This window comes from Balaenoptera musculus, chromosome 20, assembly GCF_009873245.2.
Source record: "Balaenoptera musculus isolate JJ_BM4_2016_0621 chromosome 20, mBalMus1.pri.v3, whole genome shotgun sequence".
In the NCBI taxonomy this organism is placed as follows: domain Eukaryota; kingdom Metazoa; phylum Chordata; class Mammalia; order Artiodactyla; family Balaenopteridae; genus Balaenoptera; species Balaenoptera musculus.
Genome location: NC_045804.1, coordinates 46640950 through 46657707, shown reverse-complemented (window position 1 = coordinate 46657707; position 16758 = coordinate 46640950). Strand labels below are relative to the sequence as shown.

The 16758-nt window shown below is 38.7% G+C and overlaps 1 protein-coding gene across 2 annotated transcripts in view; it reads right to left on the bottom strand.

The window, feature by feature from the left end:
- The window catches only part of RPA1 (replication protein A1), a 51475-nt gene that overhangs the window by 27450 nt on the left and 7267 nt on the right, over nt 1-16758 (bottom strand). Inside the window, exons 2-5 of one of the 2 annotated variants that reach the window (XM_036836824.1) lie at nt 11198-11248; nt 9662-9740; nt 8907-9015; nt 916-1004 (exon numbers count right to left, since the gene is read on the bottom strand). In XM_036836824.1, the coding sequence (XP_036692719.1) occupies nt 916-1004; nt 8907-9015; nt 9662-9740; nt 11198-11248 (328 nt within the window). Of the gene's footprint in view, nt 1-915; nt 1005-1600; nt 1743-8906; nt 9016-9661; nt 9741-11197; nt 11249-16758 lie in introns of those variants that run through there. The other variant, XM_036836825.1, reaches the window with a different exon arrangement.

Below are 16758 nucleotides of genomic sequence, written 5' to 3'. Positions count from 1 at the left end.
AGCCACTCTAGCAAATCACTCTAATTGAACCTGAGGAGGGAGTTGTAGGAAGCTACAATTTATAGCCAGTTGGTCAGAAGCATAGATAACAACCTGGACTTACTTTTTTTTTTATATTTTTAGTTTTATTTATTTATTTTTGGCTGCGTTGGGTCTTCGTTGCTGCACGCGGGCTTTCTCTAGCCACGGCGCGCAGGGGCTACTCTTCGTTGCGGTGCGCGGGCTTCTCATTGCGGTGTCTTCTCTTGTTGTGGAGCACGGGCTCTAGAGACGCAGGCTTCAGTAGTTGCGGAGCGTGGGCTCAGTAGTTGTGGCTTGCAGGCTCTAGAGCACAGGCTCAGCAGTTGTGGCGCACAGGCTTAGTTGCGCCGCGGCATGTGGGATCTTCCCGGACCAGGGCTCGAACCCGTGTCCCCTGCAATGGCAGGCGGATTCTTAACTACTGCGCCACCAGGGAAGTCCCAGCCTGGACTCTGGACTGAAGGGGAGAGGGGGTGAGGGGTGGAGGCAGTCCAGTGGAACTGAGCCCTTACCCTGTGAAATCTGAGGCTAACTCCAGGTAGCTAGTGTCAGAACTAAATTGAATTGTAGGAGACCCAGCTGGTGTCCACAGAGAACTGGAGAATTGCTTATCAGGGGGAAGAAAAAAACCCCATACATCTGGTCACAGAAGAGCCAGAAGTATGTACAATGACTGTTGTGTGTAGAGAAAAACAGAGAGGTTTTCCTTTACAGAGTCCTACCATCATTTCTTCAGTACTGAAAAAAAAAAAAATGAAAGAATAACCTGGGTTGCTAGACTCCCAAATCACTAGTTTTAGTAAGAGTAACAAATCAAACTATATCAAAAGGAAGAATTCCAAATCTATGAAGAGGTATTCAATTGAGTGCTAGAACCTATAAAAAACATTTTACCTTCATTATAGGGCACTGGATTGCCAATCTTTAATCCAACTTCTTCAGCTGATTTCAAAACTTCTAACTCCATCAAAATAATCACTCTCCTACAAAGGCAAAGAAATAGAAACATGTTAGAAAAAATAAATTCAGAAGCCCTTCAAACAACAAGCTACTTAAAAAGCTTCCCCCAATAATCACTGTGATAAATCTATTTCCCTTTGTCAATTGTTTTTCATTACTGAATAACTTGAGAAACATATGATATCAATTCCTACATAAATATTTCCCTAATCTTTCATTGTATCATTATCAAGGGCTTTTATGATTGCAGGGTTTTCATTTCCCAGCTAGTTCCTTAATTAAAATGCAGTGTCCTTACTACATACTGTATCTTCAAGGAGCAAATGACATGATAAGAATTTAGATTACTAAACCCAAGAATATGTGGCACAAGAGATGATCTGTTTTCAGAAACATATACTTAGCTGAACAATTACCTTTTCCCAGTGAAAACCGTGACTATAGATATTTTTTATTGTGATTACTATTAACTAAGAACTTCCAATTCTTTGTCCATCTTTAATTCTGATTAAAACCTTTCAATAACTTCTCAAGGACCTTCGGCCAAAAGTTAAAAACCTTTTCACACAGCCTACGAGGCTCTGTAAGGTCTGGCCTCGCACTAACCTCTCCAGCTCACCTCGCGCCGTTTCCCCGTGGTGCTCTGCTCTCCACCATCTGTTTCCTTCCAGCTCTTGGTGTACATTCCGCTCTCTCCTGCCACAAGGCCTCTGTACACGCCGCTTTCTGATTGTGATGGTCTCTCATTCTGCCTCATCTAATATTCAGACGCTTCCTTAATCTTTGGTTTAGATCAGTTTTCTGTTATACTCCTTTCTACAGCCATCATTTCTTTCCTTCAGGTCACTTCTCTCAGGTTTAATTAATATATATTGACATATAATTATTAATATTTGGGTTAATTATGTTCATTATTTGATTATTTACTCACATATGATATATTTTAGTTGTGTATTCATTATTTATTATCTATTTCTCTTACTAAACTGCACTTTCGGTAATGGCAGGTATCCTTCAGTGTTTACTGTAGCAACTGGTCCACAGTAGTTGCTCAATACGTGCTTGAACAAGAATGTCACAATCACGTTCGTATTTTAAAGAGGACTGCAATATGAAGGAGTTTGAGGGGAACACAACTGGAGGCAGAGGGAACAACAGAAGGAAGAACTGACGGGGCCTGAATTAGCATAGTTGAGATGGACATTAAATATAGTAGATGGGAAACTCAATTCCCTGGTAGTCCAGCGGTTAGGACTCCATGCTCCCACTGGAGGGAGGACAGGTTTGATTCCTGGTCGGGGAACTAAGATCCTGCATGCCACACAGCGCAGCCAAAAGGAAAAAAAAAAAAGAGTAGATGGTCTGGAGCAATTATTTAAGCAATAATAAGCCCAACCTCATTGTGATGGATTCTTTAAATGGTCTGACTGCTGTATTTTGGATTTTCACATGCAATTGATCAGTTTGTGCTACCTTTATCAAGTTTTCATATCAAGGTTATATTACTTCAATAAAATAAGCTTGAAACTATCTGTTTCTGAATATTACATACAGATTCACTATAAAAACTCTCTGATAGATATTTAGTGGTATTTTAACTACCTTCCAAAAGTATCCAAATTTTGGATAACATAGAAAAATGGAAGGCTTATTATCATTTAGCATTACCCTAATACCAAAACCTAAGAAAAAACACACGAAAAAAACCCACTAATTTTATTTTGTAATATACATACATCCTAACTAAAATATCAGCAAGATGAATCCAGCAACACATCAAAAGAATACACCAATATCAACTCACAGAAAACACAGATGACAAGGACACATTACAACTTTATAAAGATATAATCAGCAAAATCCAGACTGTGGGAAACGGTGCATGAGGATAAAGTACAAATGACCTGGTTTCTTCAACAAATAAACACTAAGGGAGGAAAAAAGATATGGAGGAGGAACTAGATTCATAGAGACTTAAAAGAACTATCAACCTACTGCAGTGTGAACTTTACTTTGGATCCTGATACAGACAAATTAATTACACACACACATGAATAGTTGGAAACTGAACAGTGACAGAGTATTTGATATTTTAGGTGTAAAAATGGAATTTTTAAAAAAGAATTACTACCTTTTAAAGATATATACTAAAATATTTGTGGAGGAAAAAATATGTCCGAGATTTGCTTCAAAATTATAGAGGAGGGTAGATGTGGAAGGTATTTAGATAAAACAAGATTGGATATCAAGTGATAATCTGAAGACAGATAACAGGATATATAGGGATTCACATACCATATTCTTGAATGGACTTAGTATCAAATACTATGTAAATTTACTGCAGTTCTTTGTATTCCGACAGGACTTTTGTTGTTTTTTTTTTTGATACTTGAAAGAATAAACATGGAAGAAGAATAATAAATATGGAAGAATAAATATAGAAAAACTACCAGGTGGGCTTCCCTGGTGGTGCAGTGGTTAAGAATCTGCCTGCCAATGCAGGGGACACACGTTCGAGCCCTGGTGTGGGAAGATCCCACATGCCGCGGAGCAACTAAGCCCGTACACCACAACTACTGAGCCTGCGTTCTGGAACCCACGAGCCACTACTGAGCCCGCATGCTGCAACTACCGTGCGCCTAGAGCCCGTGCTCCGCAACAAGAGAAACCACCGCAATGAGAAACCTGAGCACCACAACTAAGAGTAGTCTCCACTCGCCACAACTAGAGAAAGCCTGCGCACAGCAACAAAGACCCAACACAGCCAAAAATAAATAAACTAAAAAAAGAAAAAAAAAAAGAAAGAAAAACTACGAAGAAAATTTGGGGGGAGAAAAAGTAAAGGAAGACATCATCTGTAAGTTACTAAAATATTCTACAGATGATACTTTACCTGGAAACACTATGGCAGATGTAATTATCTGTGTTGATGAAGATGTGGAGAAACTGGAACCCTCATACATTGCTAGAGGGAACGTAAATTACTGTAGCCACTCTGGAAAATAATCTGGCAGTTCCTTAAAAATTTAATCATAAAGTTACCATTTGACACACAATTCTACTCCTAGATATATATAAAATAAATGGAAACATGTCCACACAAAAACTTGTACGCAAACGTCTACAGCATTATTCACAATAGCGAAAAGGTGGAAACAACCCTAACGTCCAAACGACTAGATAAACAAAATGTGACATATCTATACAATGGAATACTATTTGGCCATAAAAAGGAATGACGTACTGACATGTGGTACAACATGGATGAACCTTGAAAATATCATGCTTAGTAAAAGAGGTCAGCCACAAGGGACCACATATTATATGACTTCATTTATAAGAAACGTCCAGAATAAGCAAATCCTATAGAGACAGAAAGTAGATTAGTGGTTGTCTAGGGCTGGGAGGATAGGGAGTTTGGGGGTGATATCTAAAGGGTACAGGGTTTATTTGGAGGGCAATAAAATATTCTAAAATTAATTGTAGTAATCGCTGCACAACTCTGAATATAGTAAAAACTATTTTACACTTTAAATAGATGAACTGTACGGTATATGAATTATATCTCAAGAAGATGTCACCAAAAAAAAAAAAAAAAAAAAGAAAGAAAAAACAAACTCTGGCACTGACAACGGGACTAGACAAACAGATCAAAGGAAAAGATGGCAAACAGAACAGAGTCAGATAAATGGAATACTAGTCTCTCTTTATCTGTTTTTGTCACCAACCATCAACTCTCCACACAGCTATGAAAATAATCTCTTGGAAACTAAAAAACTTAAATCAGACTGTACCAATACTCCCCTGCTCGAAAGCCTACAGCTTCCCATCACACTTAGAATAAAATAAACTCCTTACTGTAAGTCTTCCATGATATGGACTATCCATTTGGGAAAAATTAAGCTAAATTCCTCCTTCATACCCTATATAAAAGGGTATATAGGGTATCAACTATACTTCAATAAAAAACAAAAATCAAAACCTTAAATAACTTAAAATAATCCCACTGCTTTTAAAACTAAAAAACAAAACAAAACCTCAGATGAACCAAAATCTACTTTAAAAAATCCACAGAATGTCTGAAGAACTAAGAAGTATTTTTAAATAACCCAGTCAGGAAGCTTCCTAAGCAAAATACAAAATTCAGAAGCCATAAAGAAAAAAATGGACAAAACTGACTAAATTTTTAAAAAATTCTTTAATTCCACAACACAAGACACCATAAACAGTCTATAAAGGTAGACTACAAGGTCTAATAAAGAATTAGCTAACAAAGAATTAATTGATATCCCTGATTTACAAAGCACATCCTCCACATCTCCCTGAACACACACACACAAAAGACAAAGTATATCATCAAAAGCTATTCAGAGAAAAAGTACAAAGCGTAAGTATATGAAAAGACACTTGACCTCACTAACGGGAATTTATTATTTTATATATCTATTGTTTTCCTTTTATAATACAGAAATTTAAGTTAAAATAATGATGACTGGCAATTATTTTTTAAAAATCAGTAATATCTGCTATGTTGACAAGGTTAAGGGGAAACAAGTATTTTTTCCCCCTAAAAACAGGTTTATTGAACACATACCATAAAATTTATCCTTTAAAAGTAAAGTTCAGTGGTTTTTAGTATATTTACAGAGTTGTGCAAGCATCACCACTACCTAACTTCAGAACATTTCTACCACCCCAAAAAAGAAACCCTGTGCTCCATGGCAGTCACTCTCCATTCCCCCACCACTGGAAACCACGAATCTAATTTCTGTCTGTGTATTTGCCTATTCAGAAACAGGTACTCTTACACAAGGCTCCTGAGTATGTTAATTGGTATACTTTCTACAACAGACGTCCTTTGATCCCCACAACTCCTAAGAAATAACAGCATGAGCATGTAAAGATAAATGTACAAGGATGACTGCTAAAGCACTGTTGGGAATAAACCTAAATGACCATTAAACCTAACTGACCGTCAAGGTAAGGAATAAACCTGGTCGTACACACACAGGTTCTCAGCAGAGGCAGGAAGGAACACACAGCATGCAGCCATGCTGAGGCGGTGAAATAAGGCAAAGCCCACGGGAGTGGAACTCCACCCCAGACTGGAGTGAATGGAGCTCGAGGTTTAGTACTCAACCACAGCAAAGCTCTCCACCCTCCCCTATACCATGCCCTAGAGGAGAGAAAAGTGGCTAGAAAGCACCACTCAAGCACTCCAAGGTAGCCTGGAGTGGAAGATAACAGGTCCCAAGTGGGAAGGTTGGCAAGGGGATGTACCTAGCCTAGACTATGTCAGAGCAAATGAAGTCTGGACAGAACTGTCCACATTAAGCATGAACAAGATAAAAAGAAATGACATAGCAACAATGTAACACACAACAGTGTATAAAAATAAAAGGAACAGAAGAGGCAGAGACAATTAACAATCCCATCTAGAGGAAAGCATAAGCCAAGAAAGGGAATACTTCCCAAGTGTGGTGTGCAAAATAAGACTAAGAGTTCAATAAAAGTCAAAAGATGAGATGAAACAAGAGACTGAGAAGAAAAGGGAGCTTGAAAAGTTAAGGAAAAAACAGAACAAAAGCAGTATCATTATACTTCTCATACTTAAACTATAAACATCAAGGAACAGAACAGAGAAAGCTAAAAACTGAACTATAATATATAATATGTTGGAAAATCTTAAATGAATCCAATGCATGCATTAGAAAAAAGACTAGAGCAAACTGAAGACATACATGGAGAACAAAGTTATCCTGGAACTCAAATGAAACAGAAACATAAGTAAAAACTGGAACTCAAATGAAACGAAAAGATCATTAAGGAATAACTGAACAATCTCAACAAAAAGACAGATCTAACCCCTAACTGCAGACTGAAAGGGCACCATGCACCAGGGGGAAAAAAAAAGGAACCACTGACATTTGAGACATAGCCTGGTTAAGTTACTGAACTTGAAACATAAAGAATTCTTCCATCTAATCCACAGAATCCATTCAAGTTTCATAAATTGTCTTAATGATATGCTTAATAGCAATAGGATCCAGTTCAGGATCACTTGTTATATTTAATTATATCTCTTTAGACTCCCTGAATCTGGAAGGATTCTTTTACTTTCATGCTTGAAATTTGAAAATCAGTTATTTTATAGAATGTCCCTCAATTTACCTGAGGCTTCCTCATGATTAGATATAGATTATGCATCTTTGGCAAGAATATAATAGTACTGATGCTATGTTCTTCTCACTGCATCCTACCAGGTAATACATGACTTCTGTTTGTCCCATTACTGGTAATGTTAACGTCAATCATTGGAATAAGGTGCTGTCTGCCAGCTTTCTCCACTATAAGTTGCTTCTTTTCCTTTTACAATTAATAATTATGCTCTGGGGAGGTACTTTTACCCTATAAATAACTTGTTCCTCCATCAAATTTTTACCACTTGTTTCAGCATTTGTGGTAGGCTAAATGACCACCCCCAGCCAAAAGATATTCAAGTCCTAATCCCTGGAACCTATGAATGTTACCTTATATGGCAAAAAGGGACTTTGCAGATGTGATTAAACTAAGGATTGAAGTGGCAATTTTATCCCAGATTATCCGATGGGCCTTAAAAGCAACCACATATCCTTCTAAGAAGGAGGCAGAGGCAGACCTGGCATAGACAGAAGAAGAGATAATGTGACCATAGAGGGAGAGATTGGAGTGATGCAGCCGTAAGCCAAGGAATGCTAGCAACCGCCAGAAACTGGAAAAGGCAAGGAATGGATTCTCCCAGAGCTCCCAGAAGGAGCCGGGCCCTGCCGACACCATGATCTCAGCCCGGTGAAACTGACTTCAACTTCTAACTTCCAGGGAAAATAATTTCTGTTGTTCTAAACCACCAAATTTGCAGTAATTTGTTACGGCAGCCACAGGAAACTTACATAGCACCTATTAATGTTTCCTGCCTGAATTAATACTACGACGGTTGCCAAATGGTGATTTTCTAATTCCATCAATCCATTTACATTTTTATATGGCATTCTATTGTAAGAAAAAGCTTTCTGTTCCCCACCCCCCGTATTCATTTATTCAGTATGGACTTACAAATTCTTATTTTATTCAGTAGGTTGCAGTCTGTTACTATTTATTTATTTACTTACTTACTTACTTTCAATTAATTAATCATTTATTTATTTATTTGGCTGCGCCGGGTCTTAGTTGTGGCAGGCGGGATCTTCGTTGCCGCGTGCCCGATCTTCGTTCCGGCATGAGGATCTTTTAGTTGCAGCATGCGGCATCTAGTTCCCTGACCAGGGATCGAACCCAGGCCCCCTGCACTGGGAGTGCAAAGTCTTAACCAGTGGACCACTGGGGAGTCCCTATTTTTATTTCGACTTTTAAATTGCCCTAGATTTGGCAAATATGACTCTGCTAGCCAACAAAAAACGTCATATTTCAGCAGTGGTTAATCAGGTGTGAATAACAGTTCTGTTCACCACTGTATCTCTAGCATGTAGCATCTTGCAGGTATTTAGCATACTCTGTTGGCTGAAGAAAGCGTTTACTATGAAAGATTCAAGACTGCAAAAAGGGCAGTGTTACATAATTAATTATATCTTCTTTTGCCCTAATAAGTGATCCCATTTCATTAAAAGATACTTAAAAAGAGAATCCTAAAATCAGTGCTGCTGAAGAGATTAGAAATAAGAGTTCTGCATTCGGCTTTAATTTCCTGCTGTGAAACTTCCAGTTCGGTTCCATATTTTTCTCCTTTTGGTGCCACATTTTAGTTGCCTGAGTTCAGAACTCAATAGTTGTAAATTCTTAGCTGAAAGCTTTTCGACTTCTAATTGAATTTTGGCATCCAATGAACTTCTCTGTTCAAAAATTAGTCCCATTATACAACATAATAGAACAGAAAAAAAGATACCACATACCTTCCATCTTTCAGAGTGTTCACAATAAATCGGTTAATCTGGCAAATACAGTTGCTAGACAATCGTTCTTCCTCAACAAGAGGGTTCAACTGTGTTGCCAACATGAAAGCTGAAAAGCACAGAGATTACTTCAGTCTCTAAAACATTTCAGTCATGACAATCTAAAAGCCGATCATACCTGTACCAGCAAAGAAAAACAATGCCTTAAATATTAAAACTACTCAGACTCTGCATAGTGAAAAACAGTATTAATTTGATGTGCATTAAACAGCTGCTGCTACTCTGAAATTAAGTATTTCTTAAAGTGCCCCAAATCATCTTTTCCATCATTCAGGTTTCATGACAAAGACTAAAAAATCTTTTCTAGGTCCTTCACCTTGTGATTAGAGATAGTAAGTATATACTCTGCAAATTCTCTTTCTCCCTGTAAAGCTTCCAACACAGAAATAAAACCCCAAAAAGACAAGTATAGGACAGCTAACCAATCATATTCACTAAATGTCAATATCATCCTAAGGGAAATTAATCAAAGAAAGCACAAAGCACCAGTTAGACAAAATTAATTAAGCCAAGTGGCAGCTTTCCACTCGACCCAGTCTATTGTTAGAATGCTCTCTGCCAGCTGCAATTCTGTCTTTACGAAGGCAGAGCCAAGCCAATGTAGACTTCTGGAATGCTCCAATTACTGCAATCATAGTGTTGGGTGCACTTTTATTACTTAAATACAAATTCCTAGATTCATACATCATACGTACAAGACAGAGTATTCAATCCATCACTCATAAGCAGTCGATAACGGGGTGGATTATTCCCTGTAGCAATGGGACGGATGTTCTAGGAGAGAAAACATGATTCATTAGCCAGGTTGTCTGCTCAGTCCCCAGGGATCAGTAAACTTAAGTGGCAGGAGAGTGCGTTCGCCATAGTTCAACACAATTGAACTGCTTGCCCATTCTCTTGACACCTAAATCCAAGTAAAAGAAAATTGGATTTGATGATTCTCCCACCAACCTCTCTCTACTAACATTAAACACAACATAAACGAGAATAAAATAGGTTGCCAATACTCTTCTGTTCTCTCTCCCTTAACTCAAATTTGATTGAAAATTAATTAAAAAAAACATACAATAAGGCACCTAATATATGTATGGTACTATGCAGGAAACATGATAAAGATACAAAATGGAAGAAAAAATCCTTGCCCTGAAGAGGCTTACAACTGGGGTGGAGACGGAGGCAGAGAGACATAGCAGAGGTGTGCACATAATGACAAGACATTTATTCCAGCTTGAAGGAAATCAGAGGCAGCTTTCTGAAGAAAATGAAATACGAAAACAGCCTTAAGACGACTGGCAGGGAGGGACTTCCCTGGTGGCACAGTGGTTAAGAATCCTCCTGCCAATGCAGGGGACACGGGTTCAAGCGCTGGTCCGGGAGGATCCCACATGCTGGGAAGCAACTAAGCCCGTGCGCCACAACTACTGAGCCTGCGCTCTAGAGCCCACGAGCCACAACTATTGAGCCTGTGTGCCACAACTACTGAAGCCCGCACGCCTAGAGCCCGTGCTCTGCAACAAGAGAAGCCACCGCAATGAGAAGCCCGCACACCGCAACTACAGAAAGCAAGCACGCAGCAACGAAGACCCCAACAACGAAGACCCACCACAGCCAAAAGTAAATAAAATTTTAAAAAATAAAATAAAATAATAAAACTGGGCTATTTGCCTTTTAAAAAAAAAAAAGATGACTGGCAGGGAGTTTGGGAGTAACAGGGAGACAGATCATCGGGCTTACTGACTCACAATCTGCAAGTATGATCCAGGATTCTGCTCCTATTGATTTTTAAAATTCTCACTAAAATTTGAGACCTCCTAAAATGAATGATAGGGTTAATGAAGAATTTTAAGCAGACAAGTTCCTTTCAGGTACATCTCTCCAGAGGCCATATGTAAGGCAGATTTGAGCAAGACAAACCCCAGGGCAGAAAGACAACCAAGGAGGCAGAAGTAATGATGCGTAGCGCTACAGTATCCACCAACTGTGGAAAGAACAGAAAGGCAAAGCCTCAAATGTGAACCTCCAAAGGTCAAACTCTGGCTAACACAACATTAAAATAAAGCCTGGTTCCTCTCTCAGAGTTACAACATGGACTGGACTATTTTTGTGATGATGAAGAGAATTTTGTAAAGTGGACACGTTTCCTAAAGTGGACTGTATGTCCTCTATCAAATGTAATTTATAATTATATGTAAGTTTAAAAATGTTTGACATAAAAATATGTAGGTACTCACAATGACTTGGAGAATGGGTTTTATGGCTGTATCTCCCTGTTGCATTATGGCCTGAAAAAGTAAAAACAGATGCTTATGAGATAGGCACTCAAATCATGATTAAAACTTGACATATTTTTAATTTGGTGTCTGGAATAAACCACAGATGACATTATTAAAAGATCCTTTTCAGAGCTTATCATTTGAAAATCTACTTCAAGTTTTATCACTCTGGACAAATCATAAAATCATAAAAGTGGGATTCATACTTACGACAAGGATACTACATCTAAAAAGCTGGCATCGCATATGTACTCATTAGTCATAATACCACATTTATTTTCCTACACTGCCCATTAATACGGAATCAAACAAGTAAGTACAGCAAATCCTTAAAACAGAATATTATGCAGCCTTAAGAAGATGTTTCTAGGGACTTCCCTGGTGGCGCAGTGGTTAAGAATCCACCTGCAATGCAGGGGACACGTGTTAGAGCCCTGGTCCAGGAAGATCCCACATGCCGCGGAGCAACTAAGGCTGCAAGCCACAACTACTGAGCCTGCACGCCACAACAAGTGAAGCCCGCGTGCTACAACTACTGAAGCCCACGCGCCTAGAGCCCGTGCTCCGCAACACGAGAAGAAGAGAAGCCACTGCAATGAGAAGCCCGTGCACCACAATGAAGAGTAGCCCCCGCTCGCCCCAACTAGAGAAAGCCTGCGCGCAGCAACAAAGACCCAACGCAGCCCAAAAAAAGAAAAAAAAGAAGATGTTTCTGTACCACTGGTTGCCTCTTGTGAGAGGAATTGGGTGATGGGGGACATGTGTGGGAGGCAGACCTTGCACTGCATCCTCTTTTATACTTTTTGAATGTTAAATCTCATGACTCTACTAGCAATTATAAAAATAATTTCTAACAAAAGCAAAATAACTATTAATCAGGTTTTTAGTTCGTTTTTAAAAAGGCGTCATTTAAAGGTAACCATCAGAAAAACTAGCTAGCTAAAACTCATTGTCTGACGTCTGCTTTTGCCAATGCTGAAATAAGTGATACCAGACTAGCTCTTCCAACCATAAACTAAAAACTGGACAAAAATATATAAACTGTTTTCAAATACCAGGCAACAGGTAGAACAAGACTGTGATCCCTGAAAGGAAAACAAATGAGTTTCTGCACAGAGGCACTTTTGGACCATAGCATAGCGAAGGGAACCCAAGAAGAATATGGCAGTCCTGCTGAGCACAGATCAGTTTGGGGAGGTGAGTTATCTGGACTTCCTGGAGGCAGAGTACCCAACAGGAGGGAGCTACATAGAGAAAGAGCTTCAATAACCTATGCAGGGGTTCCCTTGAGTTTTTTGGCTGAATTCTAAGTTGTGCATACACAGAATGAGGTGCCACAGGCCAGGTAAAGATTAGAGAACTACAAGCTGAAAAATTACTGGCGCTCACCCAGGCTAGAATACATTTGAGTTCCAATTAGCCATTTGAGTGGAGAGAACTCAATAAACACCTGGTGCATTCAGTAGAAACCCCAGAAAGGCCATGCTTTAGAAACAGACTAAACTATCCACAAAGTAAAAGCTACTCTAGACCCACTACAGTCTCAAAGGGCTCAGCTGATCTGCAAGTAAGTTAACAGTCTGCCAGAACAACTCAATATTCTCTATACACGTAATCTAGACACTGAACAACGTATTGTTCATAATGTCCATTGCCATCTGGGGTCCCAAGACCTTTTCAGAGGGTACATAAATTGAAAACTATTTTCATCATAATAAACAAGCTTTTGTCCTTCTCACTCCCGTTCATTGAATACAACGAAAAACTGGCTGAAGGACTAATAAAACTTCATACTATTACCACTTATGAATGTCTACTGGATGAAAAATCAGTAATAGAAATCACAGCAGTTCCACTTTCTAATAATAAAGCAACTTGTTGAATTAAAGAACAAGATACATCATGAAGACTGAGTTAATATCTCTTCCGCAGAATTCTACTTTTGCCTTACGAATGGATGAATAGATAGATGTGGCTGGACTGGCTGCTTTGCTTGTGCTCATCTCGTATCAGCACCAACTAATCATCTAGTAAGATCTTCTTTCGTGTGAATGCTTGACAACAAACACAGACTATGCTGAAATACTCAAAGTGTTGAATCACTTTCAAAACTCATGGTTTATCCTGAAACAGCTGTGTTGACATTTGCACTGATGGTGCAAAGCAGTGGTAGGTAAACTATGGGTGCCTTAGCCGAGTTACTATAGCAGTCGTCACTGTATGCTTCACTGCCCTGAACACACTGGGGAGGGGAGTTTCACTAAAAAAAAAAAAAAAGAAAGAAACTTGAAGAAATAAAATTATTTATTACATTAAATCTTAACCTTGAGGACAAAAAAATTTTAATATTCTATGCAACCATACAGAAAGTATGCCAAAGTACTTCTGCTGAAGTACGGCTGCAGCCTTGAGGAAAAGCACTGCTACAACTGTTCGAGCTGCAAGTTGAACCGGCCGTTTTTTTCTCATGGAACATCATTTTAACTTGAAAGGGCAAACGACAAACTGTGGTTATTCAGACTTGGGAATTTAGTGGATATCTTCTCAAAAATAAAGTGAGACAATTAACTGTATTTGTTGCCAATGATAAAAAAGTTTTCTAATGAAAGTCAGGACTTCTGAAAACCTGTATTCATCAGCTTCCTAATACTTACTGACTTTTCTTAATTAAATCAGTAATGATGTTAATAAGCATAAATTTTTGTGATATAACAAAATATACCAACATTTGGAAGATCTGTAAAATGCAATGAACCAATATTTTCCAAATGACTGAAACATGGCGTTACAAATAATGCATAGGTAAAAGATCTATTCAAAATGGAAGACAGGCCAAATCTACATTCCAACTAACCTTTAAGAAACTACCATTTGTTGAGTTTTGATACAGTACTAAAGGAAACCTGATTTTCTATTCAAAACACTCTGACACCAAATGTGTGGGTTTTCCACATGAAGCAATTCTCTGCAGACACCAACTGGGCGTCTCACAAGTCAACTTAATTTTGACACTAACTACCCAGAATTAGTGTAGACCCCACAGGTTAAGGGCTCAGTCCCACAAGACTGTCCAAGTGCCCACTTCATACACTAATCTCAAGTAGTGGGTCCCCAGGTGACCCAGTTTACACTTCTATTTGACTTGGCTACAAATTGTGTGGCTACAAATTCCTTGGAGTCCCTCACAGAACTCAGGGAAACACTTTACTTAGTATTACTGGTATATTATAAGAGAGAGTCAAAAGGATACAAACAAAAATCAGATGGAGAGGCACATAAGACAAGGTCTGGATGGGTCCCAAGCACAGGAGATTCTGTTCCTGTGGAGTCTGGGGGTGTGCCCCCTCCCAGCATGTAGATGTGTTCACCAAACTAGAAGCCCTCTGAATTTTGTTGTTTAGGGATTTTTCTGAAGGCCCCATTACATAGGCATGATTGATTAAATCGTTGGCTATTGGTGATTAGCTCAATCTCCAGCCTTTATCCTGTGGGGTGAGGTGTAGAGCAGAAAGTTCCAACCCTTTAATCATATGATTGGTTCCTGGCAATCAACCCCTGTCCTGAAGCTACCCTGGGGCCCACCAAGAGTTACCTCATTAAACTTCAGGTATGGTTGAAAGGGGCTTATCATAAGTAACGAAAAAAGCTCCTCCCACCCTATCACTCAGGAAATTCCAAGGGTTTTAGGAGTTCTGTGTACCAAAAACTGGACAAAGACCAAACATATATTTCTTATTATACTACAAGATCACAGGGATCAGAAAAGAAGCCTGAAAAGGCTATTAAAATACTCCTCCTTTTTCCAACTACATATTTGAAACCAGGTTTCCTCCATATAGTTCGACCAAAAAAACCATATATCCATATACTGAACGCAGAATCTGGTATGAAAATCTAGCTGTCACGTCTTCTAGTAAGCCAGATATTAAAGCAATGTGCAAAAACGTAAAACAATGTCACTTTTCTATTTGTTTTGAACTATATAACTGTTTTTCCTAAAACATGTTATTTATGTTAACAGATGAGTTTATTACTATTTTAAGTGAATAAATATTTTTAAAATATCTGTTATAATTTCAAATATGGTAAGGGAGATATAACCCACAAAAACAAAAGCTTTTGGTGGGGGGGGGGGTGCTCAATGATTTTTTACAAATGAAAGGTATTCTAAAATCAAAACATTGAGAACCACTGTGTTTTGGACCGAACATGTGTGTCCTGACCCCACCTCCCAATTCATATGTTGACACTCTAACCCTCAGTGTGAGAGTATCATATGTTGAGAGTATCATATCAGTGTGAGAGTATTCATATGTTGACACTCTAACCCTCAGTGTGAGAGATGGGGTCTTTGTAGGCAACCACTTTCAGATGAGGTCACGAGGGTGGAGCCCCCATGAGATTACTGTCCTTATAAAAAGAGGAAGAGAGGGACTTCCCTGGCAGTCCAGTGGTTGAGACTCTGCACTTCCACTTCAGGGGGCACGGCTCGATCCCTGGTCATGAAACTAAGATCCTGAATGCCACAAGGTGCAGCCAGAAAAAAAAAAAAGAGGAAGAGACACCAGAACTCACTCTCTCCCCACACAAAGAAGAGGTCATGTGAGCACAGTGAGATAGTAGCTGCAAGCCAGGAAGACAGCCCTCACCCAGAACTAAATCTGCTGGTGCCTTGATGGATTTCTCAGCCTCTAGAATTGTGAGAAATAAATCTGCTGTTTACATCACCCAGTCTACGGTATTTTGTTATAGTAGTCCAAGCTAGGATGCGTTGCCCTAAAACAATCATTAAAAACGTAAAGCATCGCTAATAAGCCAATAGTGGAAATAAATTTTAATCATAAAAAATACTCAATCCAAAAGTCGGGAAAAGTTAAAAAATAGAAAAACAACAGCAAAGAAAAGATGGGACAAATAAAAAAACAAGCAGCAAAATGAAAAACTTAAACCCAAACTTGTAATTATATTAAGTGTAAATGGTTCAAGTACTCCAATTAAATGGAAGAAATTATTGTAATGAATAAGACAGACCCAACTATTTGCTCTGTACAAGAAACACACTTCAAATATAAAAAGACAAATTAAAAATAAAATACTGGAGAAAGATGTATCATTAAAAGCAGGCAAAGTAGACTTCAGGACAAGGAATATTACCTGGGATAAAAAAGGACATTTCATAATAATAATAGGGTTGATTCCTAAAGGAGACACAATGGGGACTTCCCTGGCGGTCCAGTGGTTAAGACTCCATGCTTCCACTGCAGGGGGCACGGGTTCAATCCCTAGTCGGGGAACTAGGATCTAAGATCCACATGCTGCACAGCATGGCCAAAAAAAAAAAAAAGACAATGATAAATGTGTTCACCTAACAACAGGGGTTCAAGATACATGAAGGAAAAACTGACAGAATGAAAAGGAGACATAGACAAATCCACTATTATAATTGGTGGTTTCAACATTCTTCTCTCAGTAATTGACAGGGTAAATAGACCAAAAATATAGAAATAAGAATATAGAAA